Source organism: Protopterus annectens, chromosome 1.part2 (assembly GCF_019279795.1).
Source record: "Protopterus annectens isolate FY-2018-M chromosome 1.part2, PAN1.0, whole genome shotgun sequence".
Lineage (NCBI taxonomy): Eukaryota > Metazoa > Chordata > Ceratodontiformes > Protopteridae > Protopterus > Protopterus annectens.
Genome location: NC_056727.1, coordinates 366,318,233 through 366,334,670, shown reverse-complemented (window position 1 = coordinate 366,334,670; position 16,438 = coordinate 366,318,233). Strand labels below are relative to the sequence as shown.

The 16,438-nt window shown below is 42.6% G+C and overlaps 1 protein-coding gene across 1 annotated transcript in view; it reads left to right on the top strand.

Moving 5' to 3' along the window:
* FERMT1 (FERM domain containing kindlin 1) overlaps positions 1-16,438 on the top strand; it is a 1,173,069-nt gene that overhangs the window by 755,277 nt on the left and 401,354 nt on the right. The window contains exon 12 of the mRNA XM_044056523.1: positions 11,862-12,083. Coding sequence (XP_043912458.1) covers positions 11,862-12,083 — 222 coding nt within the window. The remainder of the gene's footprint in view (positions 1-11,861; positions 12,084-16,438) is intronic.

Here is a 16,438-nt window from a genome sequence, read left to right as displayed (position 1 = left end):
CACCATGTGGTGGAGCCATAGCAAACTTAGTAATGGCTTATTGGGAGAGGACTCGCGTCCTAAACAATAATGACTTAAAAGAAAAAATTCTATACTACACGCGTTTCTTGGACGACATCTTCATATTGTTTAAAGGGACACAACAAGAGATGGAAGACTGTCTAAAAGGCTTAAACAACACTACTAGTTTTTTAAGGTTTACATTTCGTTATGATGTTAACAGCATAGAATATTTAGATGTATCCCTAAGAAAAGATTATGAAAGAAAAGCTTATTTATCTAAAATTTACAGGAAAGAAACACATTCAAATATGTATCTCCATTTTACTAGTTGTCATCCGAAACACCAGAAAAAGTCAGTAGTAAAAGGGCAACTAGTAAGAGCAGCTCGAATGACATCACTAGAAGAAGAATTCAATGAAGAATGTGAATTAATCTTAGAATTCTTCACTTTAAGAGGTTACCCACATGATTTGCTAAAAGAAATATTAATGGAAGTAAAATTTAAAAGAATGGAGGGTTTATATTTCCCTATTTTAAAGTTAGGGCTAGAATCAAGGCAAAATAACATGAGAACCAGAGAAACAATTATAGGAGAAAAAGAAAAAGTGGATGCCCCACTTGGGTGTAATTTTATTTGTACATACAACTTAGATTCTAAATTAATATTGAACATACTGGCAAAGAATTGGGAATATTTGATAAATGACAAATATTTTAGTGATTTATTACCAAGTAAACCCAAGATGGTATTTAAACGTGGGGTGAATTTGAAAGAAATTCTACAAAGGAAAAATGGGTTACAAACAACTAAAAGAGGAATGTCAAAATGTTTAATGTGCAACTGTTGTAAGTATATAGAAGAAGGAAGTAAATTTGTAATAAATGGGAAAGAATATAGATCATTGTCTAAATACAGTTGCAATAGTAAACAAGTGGTTTACTTAGCGAATTGTCAGTCATGCCAAGCGTTTTATATAGGAAAGACTGACAGGAAATTAGTTGATAGGATTAAAGAACATATATATAATATCAATGTTAAGAAAATGGACAATGCGTTGGCTAGGCATATTGACATATACTCGACCCATAATTTTAAATTTAGAGTTATAGACCAAGTTAATTCAGATGGTAGGGGAGGTAATGAAAGTTTGTTTTTAGAAAAGTTAGAACTTCTTTGGCAATTGAGAACTAACGCAATGAGAGCTCCAGGCTTAAATGAAATGTGTTCTATTAAATATATACTTAGATTGAAAAATTTAGAAAGATGAAATCGTACAAATTAATTATTTTGTACATATGTACTATAAAAACTAAATAAAAACTTTGTACATAATAATTTTGTAAATATACATTTAAATATTGAGTGCACTTTAAAAGCTCAAATGAGTAGACATGTATATTAAATTTGAATTGATTAAATTATATTATATAGTTATTAAAGTTCATTATATTTATTAATATTTATTAAATCATTAAATTTTTAAATTTTTTTATTTATTGATATTTAATATTTATTAATATTTATTAACATTTATTCATTTGAGTAAGCACTTTACTATTCTAATAAGCCACTATTCTAATAAGCCTTCTAATAAGCCTTGTTATTTGAGTTTAGCGTTTATTGAAACATTTTAAATATTTTAAATATTTTAAATATTTTAAAATATCTAAAAACTAAGCTCATTGGCCAATAGTGGCATATAAACAAACTAACTACCATCAGTATGGATTTTTAGTGTAGGTTACAGTAGGCTAGGGCCTCAACTCAGTTGTTTTTAAGAAATTTAATTCATGTGTATAAACATAAAATTTAATTCATGTGTATAAACATAATAATACACAGATTTATATTTGTCATTCTGGGGTGAGGAAAATACGTAAGGAAATAAGCTTACGTACTTGCCATGCTAAGAAGAATTTGGTTTACGTGAACATTTATATACAGTTTTTAACATTCATCATTAAGATTAACAATTTTAATTTTTAATTTTTTAAGGTTACCTTTACACTTAGAATAAGGTAAATTAGTGAGTGACAGAGTTTAGTAGGAAAGGTTTGGGCATTCGTTTGGTGTCTCAGAGTAAATTAAATTAGCATTAGATGAAATAAAATAAAATAAAATAAAGCACATTTAACAGGTTTTAAAATATCTATTGCTTATATTGATGTACACAATTGTGTAAATGTTCATTTATATTATAGTAAATGTTTTAGTTTAATTAAGTTAGACAAGATGTAATTAATCAATTAATTGAGTTGATGACGTTGGTAGTGGTTGCATATAAAAGTGCATTGTAAGTATTGGTTGCTGTTTCTGAAGAAGTTGGGGCAGGAGCCCTGACGAAAAGTGTATGATTACTTGCACACTTAAAGTGTAAAAGTGAAATAAATCTTGTTCGTGTAGAAAAACTTTCCAGCATTGATTTGAGCAGTTTGAATTACAAGAGTGCTACTGGTGTTTATTTCTGGCTTTGCTGCCCGAGTAAGGTGGAGCGTTGTGTGAATTTATTCAAGTTAGCCATTGGCTTTTTTGCTAAAAGTGTTATAGCTGTAGCCCAGCCTAGTTAAGCTTGCTGCAATTTCTGCATTTTTCATTTTTTAGCCAGTTAGGCTCTTGGCTGTTTTTTGTTTCTTAGCCTGTTAGGCTTTTTCTAATACAGCTGAATAGTTATAGCTGCCTTGGAATACCTTTAGCCGATGAGGCTCAATTTTCTTTGGACATAGTTGTGATTTTGGCTACAATGTCTGAAAAAGCTAAATCTGGATTTAAGAGGTGCCCCACATGTAGTCAGAAAGTGTCGATCACAGATGGTCATTCTACATGTGTGTACTGTTTGGGTGAGGTGCACTTACAGGTGGTTTGCTCCATTTGTCATGGCTTCAGCTCTAGGTTGTTAGTTGAAAGGAAGCATAAGCTGGTAGAGCGGGGTTTAATTAAGTCTGCCTTCCAAACAGATTTGGATTCTGCTTCGAGTCAACCAAAACCCTCTTCTCCAGCCTCTTCATCTAGTTCAGCTCTGAAGGGCTCTTCGGTACCGAAGACATCTAAAAAGGCTACGGTCTCGGCACCAGTGCCATCGGAACCAACCGTTCAAGTTGCTGGTAGGAGCCGGTCCCTAGTTTTGGAACCGGTATCTCCTACTTTGAGGTCCCCAATTCTGGGGTCACCGGCTCTGTCGGTGGTCTCCTCTTGGGCTTCCAGACTCTCCGATTCGGATGTGGACCGAGTAATGCAGAGACTTCTACAGGATCTGGCGCTTGCTAAAATTCTGTCGGTTTCGTCTCTAGCAGCTTCGGAACCGACAAAGTCCTCTCCTGTTTTTGTTGCTCCTCCTCCGACTCGAACCAAAACATCAGAGCCAGAGGAGGCCAGTCAGTCATTGGTGGAGCTGTCGGTACCGACACTCACTTCTGAACTGTTGGTACCGACCACCCTGATATCCTCTGCTCCGGTGGTGAAATCTGGGAGCTGACACTCTCCTGTCCTGTCGGTTCCTGTAGGGGGGCGAACCGATACGTCGGTTCCGACTCTCCCTCTTGGGGCTTCGGCACGGATGAGATTGGCTCCTACTTCAGGCTCGGAGCCGGCGGTTCTGGTGTGGGAGGAGTCTTCGGTGTCTTCGGATCTGGGTGCTTCCTCACATCGGAGCCGTGGGACCTTCGATGCCATGAGGAGGACTTTGTCCCCTCGGACTTCCACAATCCCTGATATGGCCACCTCCTCCCGAAAGGCCCCTGCTTCTTCTCCACTTCCACAGGTTCACCATAAGCGTAGGGACCCAGAGCCTCAGGATGCTCCTTTGGGGGGAACCCTGCTCTTCCAAGACCTTCCCAGAGATTCCCACTGAGGAAGTCCCTTGGAAGAGATTATGTAAGAGGAGACATCTGGATTCCCCTCAGTAATCCATCACATCGGACATCGATTTGGAGGAATCGGAAGGGTGCCCAAAGTCCCCTTCTGAGGATATTTCCTTCGGGGATAACCTTGAGATCCTTAAGCAGAGGGGAGACTGGCAGCCCTAAAACCTACCGAGGACGAATTGGTGCTCCTGAAGGCTTTTGGGTCCTGACCCTCCACCTCTTGGGTGTCTCCGCCCTTTGAATGGTTGATGGATCTTTTGTCTCAAAGGGTGCGGGAGGCACCAGATTCTATTAAGCCTGTTCCTAGAAGGCCAAACAAGTACATTTCAGCACCCCATGATAAGTCCTTTTTATCTAAACCCATACCTGTTGATGCCATGGTGGTGGCAGCAGCCACTAGAAAAGAGATGTCGGAGACTTCTACGTCTGTCCATTCTACTAATAGAGAGGCAAGGATAATGGACAGATATGGGAAGTGCATGTTCAGTTCCACAATCTTCGCACTTCGTTCATTGAACTACCTGACCCACTTCACACAACTACAGAGAGATCTCCTCAAGGAGTTTGAAGATACTCTACAGGGTGCAGTAGCCGACTTTGTGGCGGACAAGGTGACGTCTCAGCTTGCTACCCTTAATTCCATCATAAACTCTTCATGCGCCTCGTGTCATACGCAGCTGATGGAACGAGTAGGGCTGCGGGTACAGGAATTGCTTTGCGAAGACATTCCTGGATGCGCTTATGTTCTTTTGTGGAACCTTTTAAGTCGTCGTTTGTGAATGCCCCTTTCGATGGTTCCTCCTTATTTGCACCAAAAGTTAGAGACCCTCACCAGATGTGAGCAAGATGGTAAGATTCTATCTGCCATTGGAGTCCATTTTTCTACCCCTACTAGACCTTATCCCAAAGGTCAACAGGGTGGGAAAATGTGGTTCCGTAAGACCCAAGGAGCCTTTCCAAACTCACAAGGTGAAGCGTCTTCCAGTGGCAGAGGGGGAGGCAATGGTGGAAGATGACTCCCACGTGGCAGAGGGGGTCCGCAGAACCAGCGTGACAGGGATTAGTTCCTTGGGAAACCCTATCAGCGCTCCTGAAAGGAGGCCCGACTGTCCTGCTATGGAGGCTGTCGGGGGACGTTTGTCTTTGTACCTAGGTGCCTGGCTGAATATCTCAGAAGACTGATTGGTACAAAACGTTATATCCAGAGGATATTCCATTCCCTTTTACTCTCACCCCAAACCAACAAAAGGAATCCCAGACATTCTCCCCTGTCTACGGGATGTATCATCAGTAGATGTCCAGAAACTATTGCAAAAAAAGAGTCATCCAGCCAGTCCCAGTAGACCAGCAAGGATCCAGAACTTACTCAAGGTTCTTTTTGGTACCAAAGAAGACAGGGGACTGGAGACCTATTCTGGCCATCAGCAGACTCAATATATATGTGTGGTAAAGACGAAGTTCCGGATGGTCACGCTTCAGTACATTCTCCCATTTTTAGGGAAGGACAGTTGGATGTGCTCTATAGATCTCCAGGATGTGTACTACCATATCAAAATTTACAGGCCCTCCAGGGATCATCTGCGCTTCCATGTGGGAGCCAGTCACTTCCAATTTCGGGCCTTGCCCTTTGGTCTCACTACAGCCTCCAGAGTGTTCACCAAATGCATGGCAGTGGTCATGGGTCACTTGAGACATTCAGGAATCCAGGTGTTTCCTTACTTGGACAACTGGCTCCTTACCACCCCCAACAAGCTTATTCGGGCAAGGGACGCTACCATAGATCTATGCTTACAGCTGGGTATTATGATAAATTGAGAAAAATCTGCTTTATTGCCATTGCAGCGTACAGTCTTTATAGGAACAGATTTAGACATGGTCAGCATGTCCCTGATGCTCCCTCCCGAAAGAGTCTTTGTCCTTCAACAACAAATTGTGGATTTCCTGTCAAAATAAAAAGCACCAGCATCACAGATTCTCAAATTTCTCGGCACTATGGCAGCAGCAATTATTGCAATACCCCTTCCGATATCTCACATGCACATTCTTCAGTGGCTGCTATTCACACAATGGACATTTCAGGACTTACCCATGAATCATCCAATTTTGATTACCAACCCTTGCAAGGACGACCTTCGCTGGTGGCTAACGGCAGAGACGGTGAGTATGGGCCATCCATTTGTTCTCCCCACTCCAGTGGCAACGGTAACCACCGATGCCTCCCTGTTCAGATGGGGGGGGGGCATTATCAGGGACGGACAGCCCAAGGTACTTGGCAGGCTCATAAGGCTCATTTGCACATAAACGTCCTGGAGATGAGAGCGGTTCTTCTAGCATTTCAGGCCTTTTAAGACTCTCTTCCCCTAGGCACGATTGAAATCCAGTCAGACATCATGTCAGTAGTCTGGTACATAAACAAACAAGGAGGAACCAAATCCTACCCCCTGTTTCGAGAGGCTCTGAGATTATGGAAATGGGCAGAGTCCACCCAGAATTTTCTGACTGCAATGCACATTCTGGGGAAATCTAACGTAATAGCGGACAGACTCAGCAGAGCTATTCTGCTACCTCACAAGTGGTCTCTCAAGAACGAAATAGCAGAGATGATTTTCCGCAGATGGGGCCAGCCTTGCTGCGACCTTTTTGCCACCCCGACAAACACCAAGTGCAGCAACTACTTTGTCCTGATCCCTCAATAGGGACAATCCTCGAGGGACGCACTTGTCCATGATTGGCCTCCAGGACTCCTATATCCTTTTCCTCCCTTTCCACTGATTCCCAAAGTATTGCAGAAAGCCAGTTTTCTGGGCAGGACACATCTTAATTGCCCATATTGGCCTCGTCATATTTGTTTCCCCTTCCTGAAGCCTCATCTACTAGATCCTGGACCTAGTGCCGCATCTGTTGACCCACTCATCAGGAGCTCTTCATCCCTCTCTTCAATCTATCAAATTGACAGCTTGGCTACTCCAATTCCCCAGAATAGCCAGGTTCCAGAATTTATCAGAAGAAGCGCAGCATATCCTATTGTCGTCTCATAAATCTTCAACTAGGAAACTTTACCTCAGTAAGTGGAAAAGGTTTTCCGTCTGGGCACAACAAAATAACATTGACCCTTTCCTGGAGTCTATATCAAATATATTGGAATTCCTAACAAAACTGTTCAGTGAAGGAGCTGCAGCAGCAACCATTCGAGTCCAACTCACTGCTAATTCTAATTTTCATTTAGATGCATCCGAAAATTGTATCATGTCTCATAAGCTGGCTAAGGCTTTTTTGAAAGGTACAATGCACTTAAAACCACCGATCAGATCTCCTACTACTCCCTGGAACTTAAATCTAATCTTGTCCAAAATTATTCTTCCTCCCTTTTTGAACCTGCCTCTTAGTTTCATAGTATAGTACTAGGCTATCTGCCCTGGGGCATTGTAAGCCTAGCCATAGTGATGTGGCTTTTGCCACCCCATGAAATGGTACAAAAATGTACAGAATAAATCTAGAATACTGTGCCTCTGTTTAGTAGTGACACAGTGAAGGTCCCCTTATATAATAGAATTAGTTTACTGTGCCCCTGTCTAGCAGTGACACAGATGTGACCCCTGGGGTAAACTTACGATCTCCCATCCACTCATCAAGATTTCTCTTGAAGAGAGTCAGTGAGGGGCTCTGCCTAATATGAACTGGGATCCTGTTCCAAAGCATGGGAAGCCTCTGGGTTATGAATCTATCCCTCCAGCATGTCCTATTCATACTTGTGCCGAGGTTTAAGTCTTTAGCTCTCGTGGTCCTGATGGATTTGGATTTTTTGAGGTGGAGCATGTCCATCAGATCCTGATTGGACATGGCCTTGTACGTCAGGCAGAGATCACCTCTGGGCAGGCGGTATGCTACTGAATAGAGCTGAAGTTTCTTTATTCTGGCAGAATAAGACATATGTTGGAGACCCTTGATCCTTTTGGTGAGGTAATTTTGTGGTCTCTCCAGCTGTTGCAAGTGCCGGGTGAGGTACATACCAAATGGGGCATTGTACTCAATCATGGGTCTGATGAGGGAGGAATATAGGGGTACAATGACATCCTTGGATCTGGATGTGAATCCCTTCATGATGAGGTGTGCAAGGTAGAATGTTTTTCTAACCACTTTGGCAACGTGGGTGTCAAATGAGAGGTCGCTGTCTACTTGGGTCCCTAGGTCTCATTACTTTTTCCGTACTCAGTGGGTTGCTGTCTATGTGATAATTTGTGGGTACTTTGTTTTTTCCAAAAGGGATGACTATACATTTTTTGGCATTTAGTTTAAGGCCGTGATTACGGCACCAGTTGTCCGTTTCAGTGAGGCCTTTTTGTAGGATGTGTGTGTCTGCTGGTGTATCGACTATGGCGCCTAGATTGCAGTCATCTGCAAACTTTGTCAGCCACAGCCCTCCCATGTTTGCTTTAACATCTGAGAAATAAATGCCGAACAAGAGGGGCCCCAGGACAGATCCCTGTGGGACACCACTTGTGACTGGCTTTGAGTCTGACATTGCTCCAGCGATTTTAACTTTATGGGTTCTGTCCTTTAGCCAGTTTGCAACCCATCTAGTGACATAAGGGTTTACTTTTAAGCTGTTTAGCTTATCTATGATGCCTGAGTGGGGTATTGTGTCGAAGGCCTTAGCCAAGTCCAGGTATGCTGTATGGACTGCTTTGCCCTCATCAATGGCTCTAGTGACTGTTTCGAAAAAGTCAACCAAGATTAAAAGGCAGGATCTGCCCTATACAAAGCCAAACTGGGCGGGGTCAAGTGTCTGTAGGTCCCCTATGTCTCTGTTTATGAGTTCCATAATGATTCTTTCCATAGCTTTGCAGACCAGGCTAGTTAAGCTTATGGGGCGGTAGTTTCCAGGGTCTGTAGACGCACCCCCCTTGTGGAGTGGGACCACTGTTGCTGTACGCCAGTGTTCAGGTAGATATCCCGAAGTAAGGCTAAGGTTAAATAGCATTTTTATGTGTGGGTTTAGCTCCTCTTGAGTTCACGTAACACGCACCCGGGATACCGCCAGGTCCCATTGATGCTGTGTTTTTGCTTTGTTTAGGGCGGTTCTCACTTGGACATCTGAGATGACAGGGAGATTACATTCAGCTGGGATAAGTATTTCTTCTTTTGGGGGTGAAGGAGGCGAGAAATTTGCACTGAACCTGTCAGCCAGAATGTTAGCAATATCTGTGGGTTCAGTGTATTTTTTGTTGTTGTGAACCAACTCTGAGCATATCTGAGGGTTTCACCGGTTTCTAACATAGCTGAAGAAGGCTTTGTGGTTATCTTTAGTGTCCTTAGTGATTTTTCTCTCAAAGTTTGCCTTGGATGCTTTTATGTGAGAACGTAGTTTTCTGCTAATGTTGATCAGAGATGTCTTCCCTTCATGGGATTTCGCTCTGACTTGCAGTAGCTTCCTTCTTTTGTTATACAATTTGTTTCTGGCTGAGGTCCACCAGACAGGACGCTTACATTTGGTGGAGAAGGACTTGGATTTGTTTGGGATTGCATGATCCATGCATTCTTGGAGATGTCCATTGAAAGCATTTGTGAAGGATTCGGCATTGTGGGATGTGGTATCCACTGGCACAGTGGGCTTAAAGGATATCATCTCAGTCTTAAGAAGAGTGAAGTATGCTTTTGAGAAGTTTTTCACTGTGGTCTTTTGTGCTGGGGGTGGAGGTGGGATATGTATATCCAGGGTGATTAGTTTGTGGTCAGATCTCACTAGTGAGGGGTATACTTCCGTGTGGAGCATTTTGTCCCCATGTTTGTGATGATCAGGTCTAGTATATTATCTCCCTAGTGGGAGAGGTGACTAGTTGTTCCAGTGCATTTGAATTTATGAATTCCAGGAACCTTTGGGCTAGGGTATTAGGGCTAGAATAATGTACCCAATCTATGTTTGGGTAGTTGAAGTCTCCCAGTATGATGGTATTTTGTGATACATTCATATCCTCCAATGTCTTCAGGAAGGCTGAGTGGAGTTCTTGAGATTGGGAGGGTGGTCTGTAACATGCTACCAGTTGTATAGCAGTTTTGCCTATGGTTAGTTGCACCTTTATGGTCTCTGATGCTTCATGTGTTGCTACTAACCTGGAGGTGTGGGTGTCCTTTATGAATATGGACACTCCCCCTCCCTTTGTGGTTCAGCCCGGATTTTGGGGCCGAAAAGCATGATACGAGGTATAGCCTGGTAGCGCTGGGGTGCTCTCAGTTACTGCACAGATGTCAGTGTTCTCCATGCTGAGGAGTGCATCAAGTGCCTGCATCTTGAGATTTAGACTTCTGGCGTTCTTGTGAGCTGAAGTATCTTTCTTGGAAGACTATATCCTTGGTGGCTATTACATCAGCACGCAGAATTTCGGAATTGCAAGCCCTTTCCATTAAGCCACCTTACCTAATATTTCATAAAGATAGGATTTCCCTCAGGAGGAATCCATCGTTCCTATCCAAAGTATGTTCAGAATTCACACTGAATCAGACGATTGAGTTACCTGTTTTCTTTCCTAATCATTCAAACCAGTTGGAATATATGCTTCACAAACTTGACGTACATCGACAACTTTGCTTCTATTTGGACAGAACAAAAGATCTCAGAAGGGCTGATCAGCTGTTTGTCTCCTCAGATTCAAAAAAAGGCACACCTGTCTCCAAAACTACCTTGTTGAGATGGCTCTCTGATTGTATTTCCTTTATCTACAGTGAAGTGGGGTATTGCATTACATAACAAGGTCAATGTTCATTCTACAAGGGCAGTTTCTACTTCTGCAGCCTTCTTAACCAGGTTACCTATTGTGACTGTATTTGTGCAGCTGCCACCTGGTCAAATTCACATACCTTTATATCTCATTACAAAGTGGACAAGGCCTCTAGGGATAGAGCTTCATTTGGATCTGCTGTCCTGAAACAGGTACTCCCGTGAGCCACCCAAGATTGTGATGCTGGGGACGCTACCCATCAGTAAGAATGAAGACGCAATTGAACAACTTCACATTAAGAAGTTATGTACTTACCATAACGTTCCATGTGAGTTGTTCTTCTCGCCTTCATTATTATGACCCTCCCTCCTACCCCCTTCCTATGTCTGGAAGCATGAGAGGTACCACTCTGGTTTTGGTTTTCCTGAGAAGTTTCCTTTCACACTGGATTTTATGATTTTCTTGAAATCTGGGATAGGTTTCTACACTAGTTGACAGCAAACAAGATCTGGGGAATGTAGTGGTGCATTATGGGATAGGGCTTTGGCCTCGAGCTGTTTGAGACCTCGAGCTTTGCTAATTGGCGGACTTGTAAACGATGATCGGCTCCAAACCCATCAGTAATAATGAAGGCGAGACGAACAACTCACATGGAACATTATGGTAAGTACATAACTTCCTATTCATATGAATAACATTTTCTTGTTTTCTTATTCAGTTACTTTTGCTTTCCACATGCTATGACCCATGCCACTTATCACTGATGAAGTATCTATTATTTATTTTCACATGAGGCAATTAGAGAAGATGCCATTTCACATCAGCTGTGAAAGGAGTTTCTGTAATGCCTTTATCTTCAGGAGTTGTGGCATTTAATGGTTACATAATGCAGTAAACACACTCCTGCTCTGTGTAATGCCCAGTTGGTGGTGATGAGCTGGACAAATATTTTGGATGTTTATTACACATGCATCCACCCAAGCACATATTCTCGTGCAGACACACCTACACACACAGGCATGCACAAACACACACACACACACACACACACACACACACACACACACACACACACACACTCACACACACACACACACATACACATTCCCTGGAGTTATTCTCAAGTCTGGACCCCAGAAGCATTGGCAGGTACCATGCCTATTCACAGGCTGTGTGGCTACTATTCATGTATTTAACTGGAAAATGTTTGTTCTCCATTCTGTGCCTTGGTTTTTAGCAAAGATATTTATAATAATAAGATTGCATCTTATATTTTTACAGGAACACCAGTATGCTACATGGATGGCTGCTTGTAAATTTGCCTCAAAAGGAAAAACCATGGCTGACAGCTCATATCGCACTGAAGTCAACAACATCATGTCATTTCTGAAGATGAAGAATGTGACTTCTGTCCCTCAAGTGCCCAACGATACAGAGGCTGTGGACCTGAGCTCAGAATCACTTGTGTCACCAAGATATGTCAAAAAGTTTAAAACAAAGCAGGTACAAACATCTTTGTCAACCTCTTTTTTGCATGGTGTCACAGATCTGACATTGGTAAAATGCATTTGACTAAAACTGAACCTTCCCTGAAATACTTCTCCATGACTAAGAATGTTGACTGGTGACTCTAGCAAGTTTCTTCAGGTATACTTTTACTGGTCCTTAAATGAAGTATCATTCACACAGTTAGCATTAAACCTATATTAAAAGAACTACAAAATAAGGTGAATTAAAGTATGCCACTTTAAAGTTCAATTTCAAAATTAGGCCATGTGATTTTATTTGTATATTTAAATGATGAATTTGTTTAATTGTACTTATGCCTGAAGAAGCTATTTGTGAAAGTGTTACACTTGCATAATAAAGTTAACCTTTACTTTAACCGCTTTTGGTTCTGGTGAAACTTTTTTACTTGATACTAGCTGTGTGAGTTCATCTGGGCTTGTCGACAATTATATTTGAGCTGTTTGTTTGATACTTACTTGTTCATAAGACTGGTTTTCTGCAGTTGCTCAATTCAGTTGGTCTCCCCAGCTTTCTTATCTCTGAATCGTAGTGCTCAAAATATGCATACAACATTCAGTAAATAAAAATAAAATTTTAGTTGACACATAAATGTGGTTTAATAAGCCATAATGGTTTGTAGATCCCCTCTGTCTATGGTATTGGCACATTAATTGGTACAGAAGATCTTTAAATGTTTTCGGAAATAATGTATATTTTATGATATCAAAGAAACAACCATCTGGCATGAATTATTGCTAGATTGAAAGGGATCATGTCAGTACACTGAAGGAGATTTCAGTGAGTGCTGAAGCCATAAAAATAACTTGCTAGAAAACACTTTCAGCAAACCTCAAACTACTTTTTTTACAAGGAGCCAACCTCTTGCACCTTTCATGCTTATATATACTAGCTCCACAATGGGGTAAAGAGCAAACATCAGTGACACTGATTGGGCTTGCAGCAACTTTGCTTTGTAGCATTGAGACTTGTTGAAAGAGTGTTCAAACAACTGAGAGGCTTCTCATGGAAAATATTTAACTGTGTGTCTTTAACAAGGTTACAAGGAAATATTTCTAAAACTATATACTTTTAAAAAGTAGTAAAATGTGTGGAGGAGAATGTATCGATTGCTGAAAAGATGAAGAGATTTTGTGTAAGTGCAAGAAGGCTAATGAATTTTGCAAAAGATTAAAAGTATCTGGAAAGTGGCAAGCCATAGTTCAGAGTGTGTGTGTGTGTGTGTGTGTGTGTGTGTGTGTGTGTGTGTGTGTGTGTGTGGAGACATTGCAGGGCTGCCTCCTTGATCTCTCAACAGCTTGGTTGAAAGTACAGTATGCATGCAAACTGTCACTGTGTTGTCAGTCATTTTGCCTTTATTATCTATATTCAGCTGTAACAAGAGTTATGGTTGAAAATGTTCCTCATGAATCAGCCTACCAAAACAAATAAGTAAATATTGAAACCTGGAGTGAAGACAAGTCTCAGACATTTGCAGTGTGAGATGATGTTCAAACAAGTCATTCTGAGTGGTAAAGCAGATTGGGAAAGTAGCATCTTTTGACTGCTATTATAAGTATTGCTGTATCACTTTGAAGTCATTGCTGGTGAAGTAATGAAAGATAAATAAAAATGATTGAAGCTGGAAATGGGAAAATTGATGAATCAATTTACAGCTGCATGTGTGACATGAAAAATACAAAGAGAAGATTGTTTAGAAGAACTGAAAACATATCTACCTATTTTATTGCAAGAGATGAAGTTATGTGAGGTGCCAGTTTGTGTGGAAAGAACTGTTAAGAAAACCCTCAATCTGATGTTGTTAATCTTCTTTCCATTCATCACTGATGGGTTCGGCTCTGAGCCCTCAGAACCAAGTCGGCCTTTTACCAGGCTCGCTCCAGCCAAAAAAGCTCTTGACCTAAGTCTCTTCCCAGAATGCCCTCCTCCCTGTTACCTCAGATCTCGTTTGCCGCATAGCCATAAAGCCGCATTTCAACCCATCTCTCAGCTAAGTGGAACTTTTTTTGATATTTGTGTGAAAAAATTTGGATATCTTCAAACTTTATTAAGTGATTAGTATTTCCAGTGTATTTTCTTCTGTTTAACCTTGTTTTTCCTCTCTTCCCATTGTTACCGTTGGTAAACTTTCAAGTACCATTGTTGGTACGGCCTTTCCTCCCTAACCCTTGTGGTATTTCTTAATACCATAGTTGGTATTGTCTCTCCTGTTTAAACTATTAGCTTTGACTTTTATTCAGGTGTTTCCCTTCTTTTCTCTATATACCAGTGTATTATTGTTGTTGTTGTGACTTTTTGAAAGGAGTTAACTTTATTCTAGTTAGATTATACAGTTGGCCTGTGGTGTTTTTTTCTATCAAGATGTCGGATAAGAAGGGTGCTTCAGGTTTTAAACATTGTACTTCATGTAAGGGTAAGTTACCTAATAGTGAGTCTGATGATGACTGTGTTTACTGTTTGGGAGTGTCCCACCTTTTACTGCAGCCTCCATGCGACATTTGTCGGAGTTTCAGTCAATGCACTCTTAATGAGCTCAAAAATAAACTCATTCTGAAAGGGTTACTCAAGCCTCCCTTCTCCGAGACCATTTCTGCGATGGAGGTCTCAACCCCTCCTACTAAGGACAAAAAGAGATCCTACTCTGTTCCTTCTTCAGCATCGGGTGATCAGAGCAAGCCTGGGAAATCAAAGGTCCCAAAGTTATCTTAGGAGCATAAATCTGCCTCTACGGCTTCATCTTCCTCTGCTCCGACCATCTCGAAAGTCTTCGATACCGGCGCCTGTTTCGGCTATGGTCCTGCCTCTGGCACCAGTCATAGACCTTACTTCGCCTATTTCGACTTCGGCACCTGTGGCCACTTCGGCTCAGGGCATACCTTCGACTACTCCTTTATGTTCCATTTTGGAACCAACCGTTTTGGTTTCGAGTGCCACTTTGGCACCGAATGTTTTACCGACCTCACTGAATTTGGCCCCTTTACTACCGGTCTTGAAACTACAGACTTTGGTGCCGGCAGACCTTGCACCATGGACCCAATACTCCCCTTCCATAGATCCATTTCTAGGCCAAGCATATAGCCCCTTCATCGAATGTCCTGACTCCCCGTCCAGAGTATCCACTAGATCCACCAGGAGCCTGTCGGAGCACGACATGGTGCATCTTGTAGACCAGCTGTTTTTAGCCAGGGGAATCCCCTCTCTTTCTAAGACCCATCCACCTGCAGGACTTGGGTTGTCTTATCCACGGACTCCATCTTACACTCCTCCTTCGACCATCTCAGTTCCGAAGCCTTCTGCTCTGACATCCTTCTTGGAACCCATCACCTCAGCACTTGTGGTGAATCTCACTCTGGCTCTGAGTTTGTCCCTTTGGCCTTCGGTTCCCGCTGAACCGGTCCTTCCTCAATCTGGGGATTGGGGGACGGGCGTATTGGCCTGGGTATGGAGCCACCTCCTTCCTCGGTTCCATCCTTGGCACTGATAACCACGTCCGCACCGATCCTGCCTGAGGCTCCATCAGTGGGGGCGGGTTCGTCGGAGCAGGGTGTGACCCTGGTCCCAAGGTTGTCTTTCTCGGTTCTGGGCTCCCATCCCTCTTCGGGCGGGCCCTTCCACGAGATAAGGAGGGCAGTTGCTTCTGGCACTCTTTTGATGTCGGAACCCTAGTTTTCTCCCCCTGAGCTACAGCTGTCACAGACCCCCCTGGGACACTGGGCAGAGAAGCTGCAGGACACCCCAGTTCAGGCTCCCCGCTCTTCCGAGTCCTCCTCAGAGACCCCCACTGAGGAGCCCCCATGAAAGTAGATGTGCAAGAGGAAGCACATGGACTCACCTGAGGAGTCCTTAATGGAAGACACGGAGTACGATGATGGTGAAGGGTCCCCACGGTCACCTCCTGATGATGTCTCCTTTGGAGACATCCTGGAAATGTTGAAGCAGAGAGGTGACTGGAAGCCTTCCAACCCTTCCATCTGAGGATTCTGTGTTCCTGCAGGCTTTTTGCACCCAGCCTTGTACCTCTTGGGTGACCCCGCCTGCTGACGAGCTGGTCCAGCTCATCGTGCAGCACGCTTGGAAGAACCCTGATTCCATTGAGGTGATCCCTCGGAGACCAGACAAAATTCTTTCCCCTCCCGAGGAGAACCCGCATTGGTCCAAAGGGTTACCAGTTGATGCTATGGTGGTGGCGGCGTCCACAAAAAAGGACTTGGCTGAGGAAAGTCCCACTGTCCACATGCCCAACAGGGAGTCCCAGGCAGTGGACAGACTGGAGAAGTGTGTTTTTGCGTCAGGGACCTTTGCTATACGGTCCCTGAATTATTTGGCACATC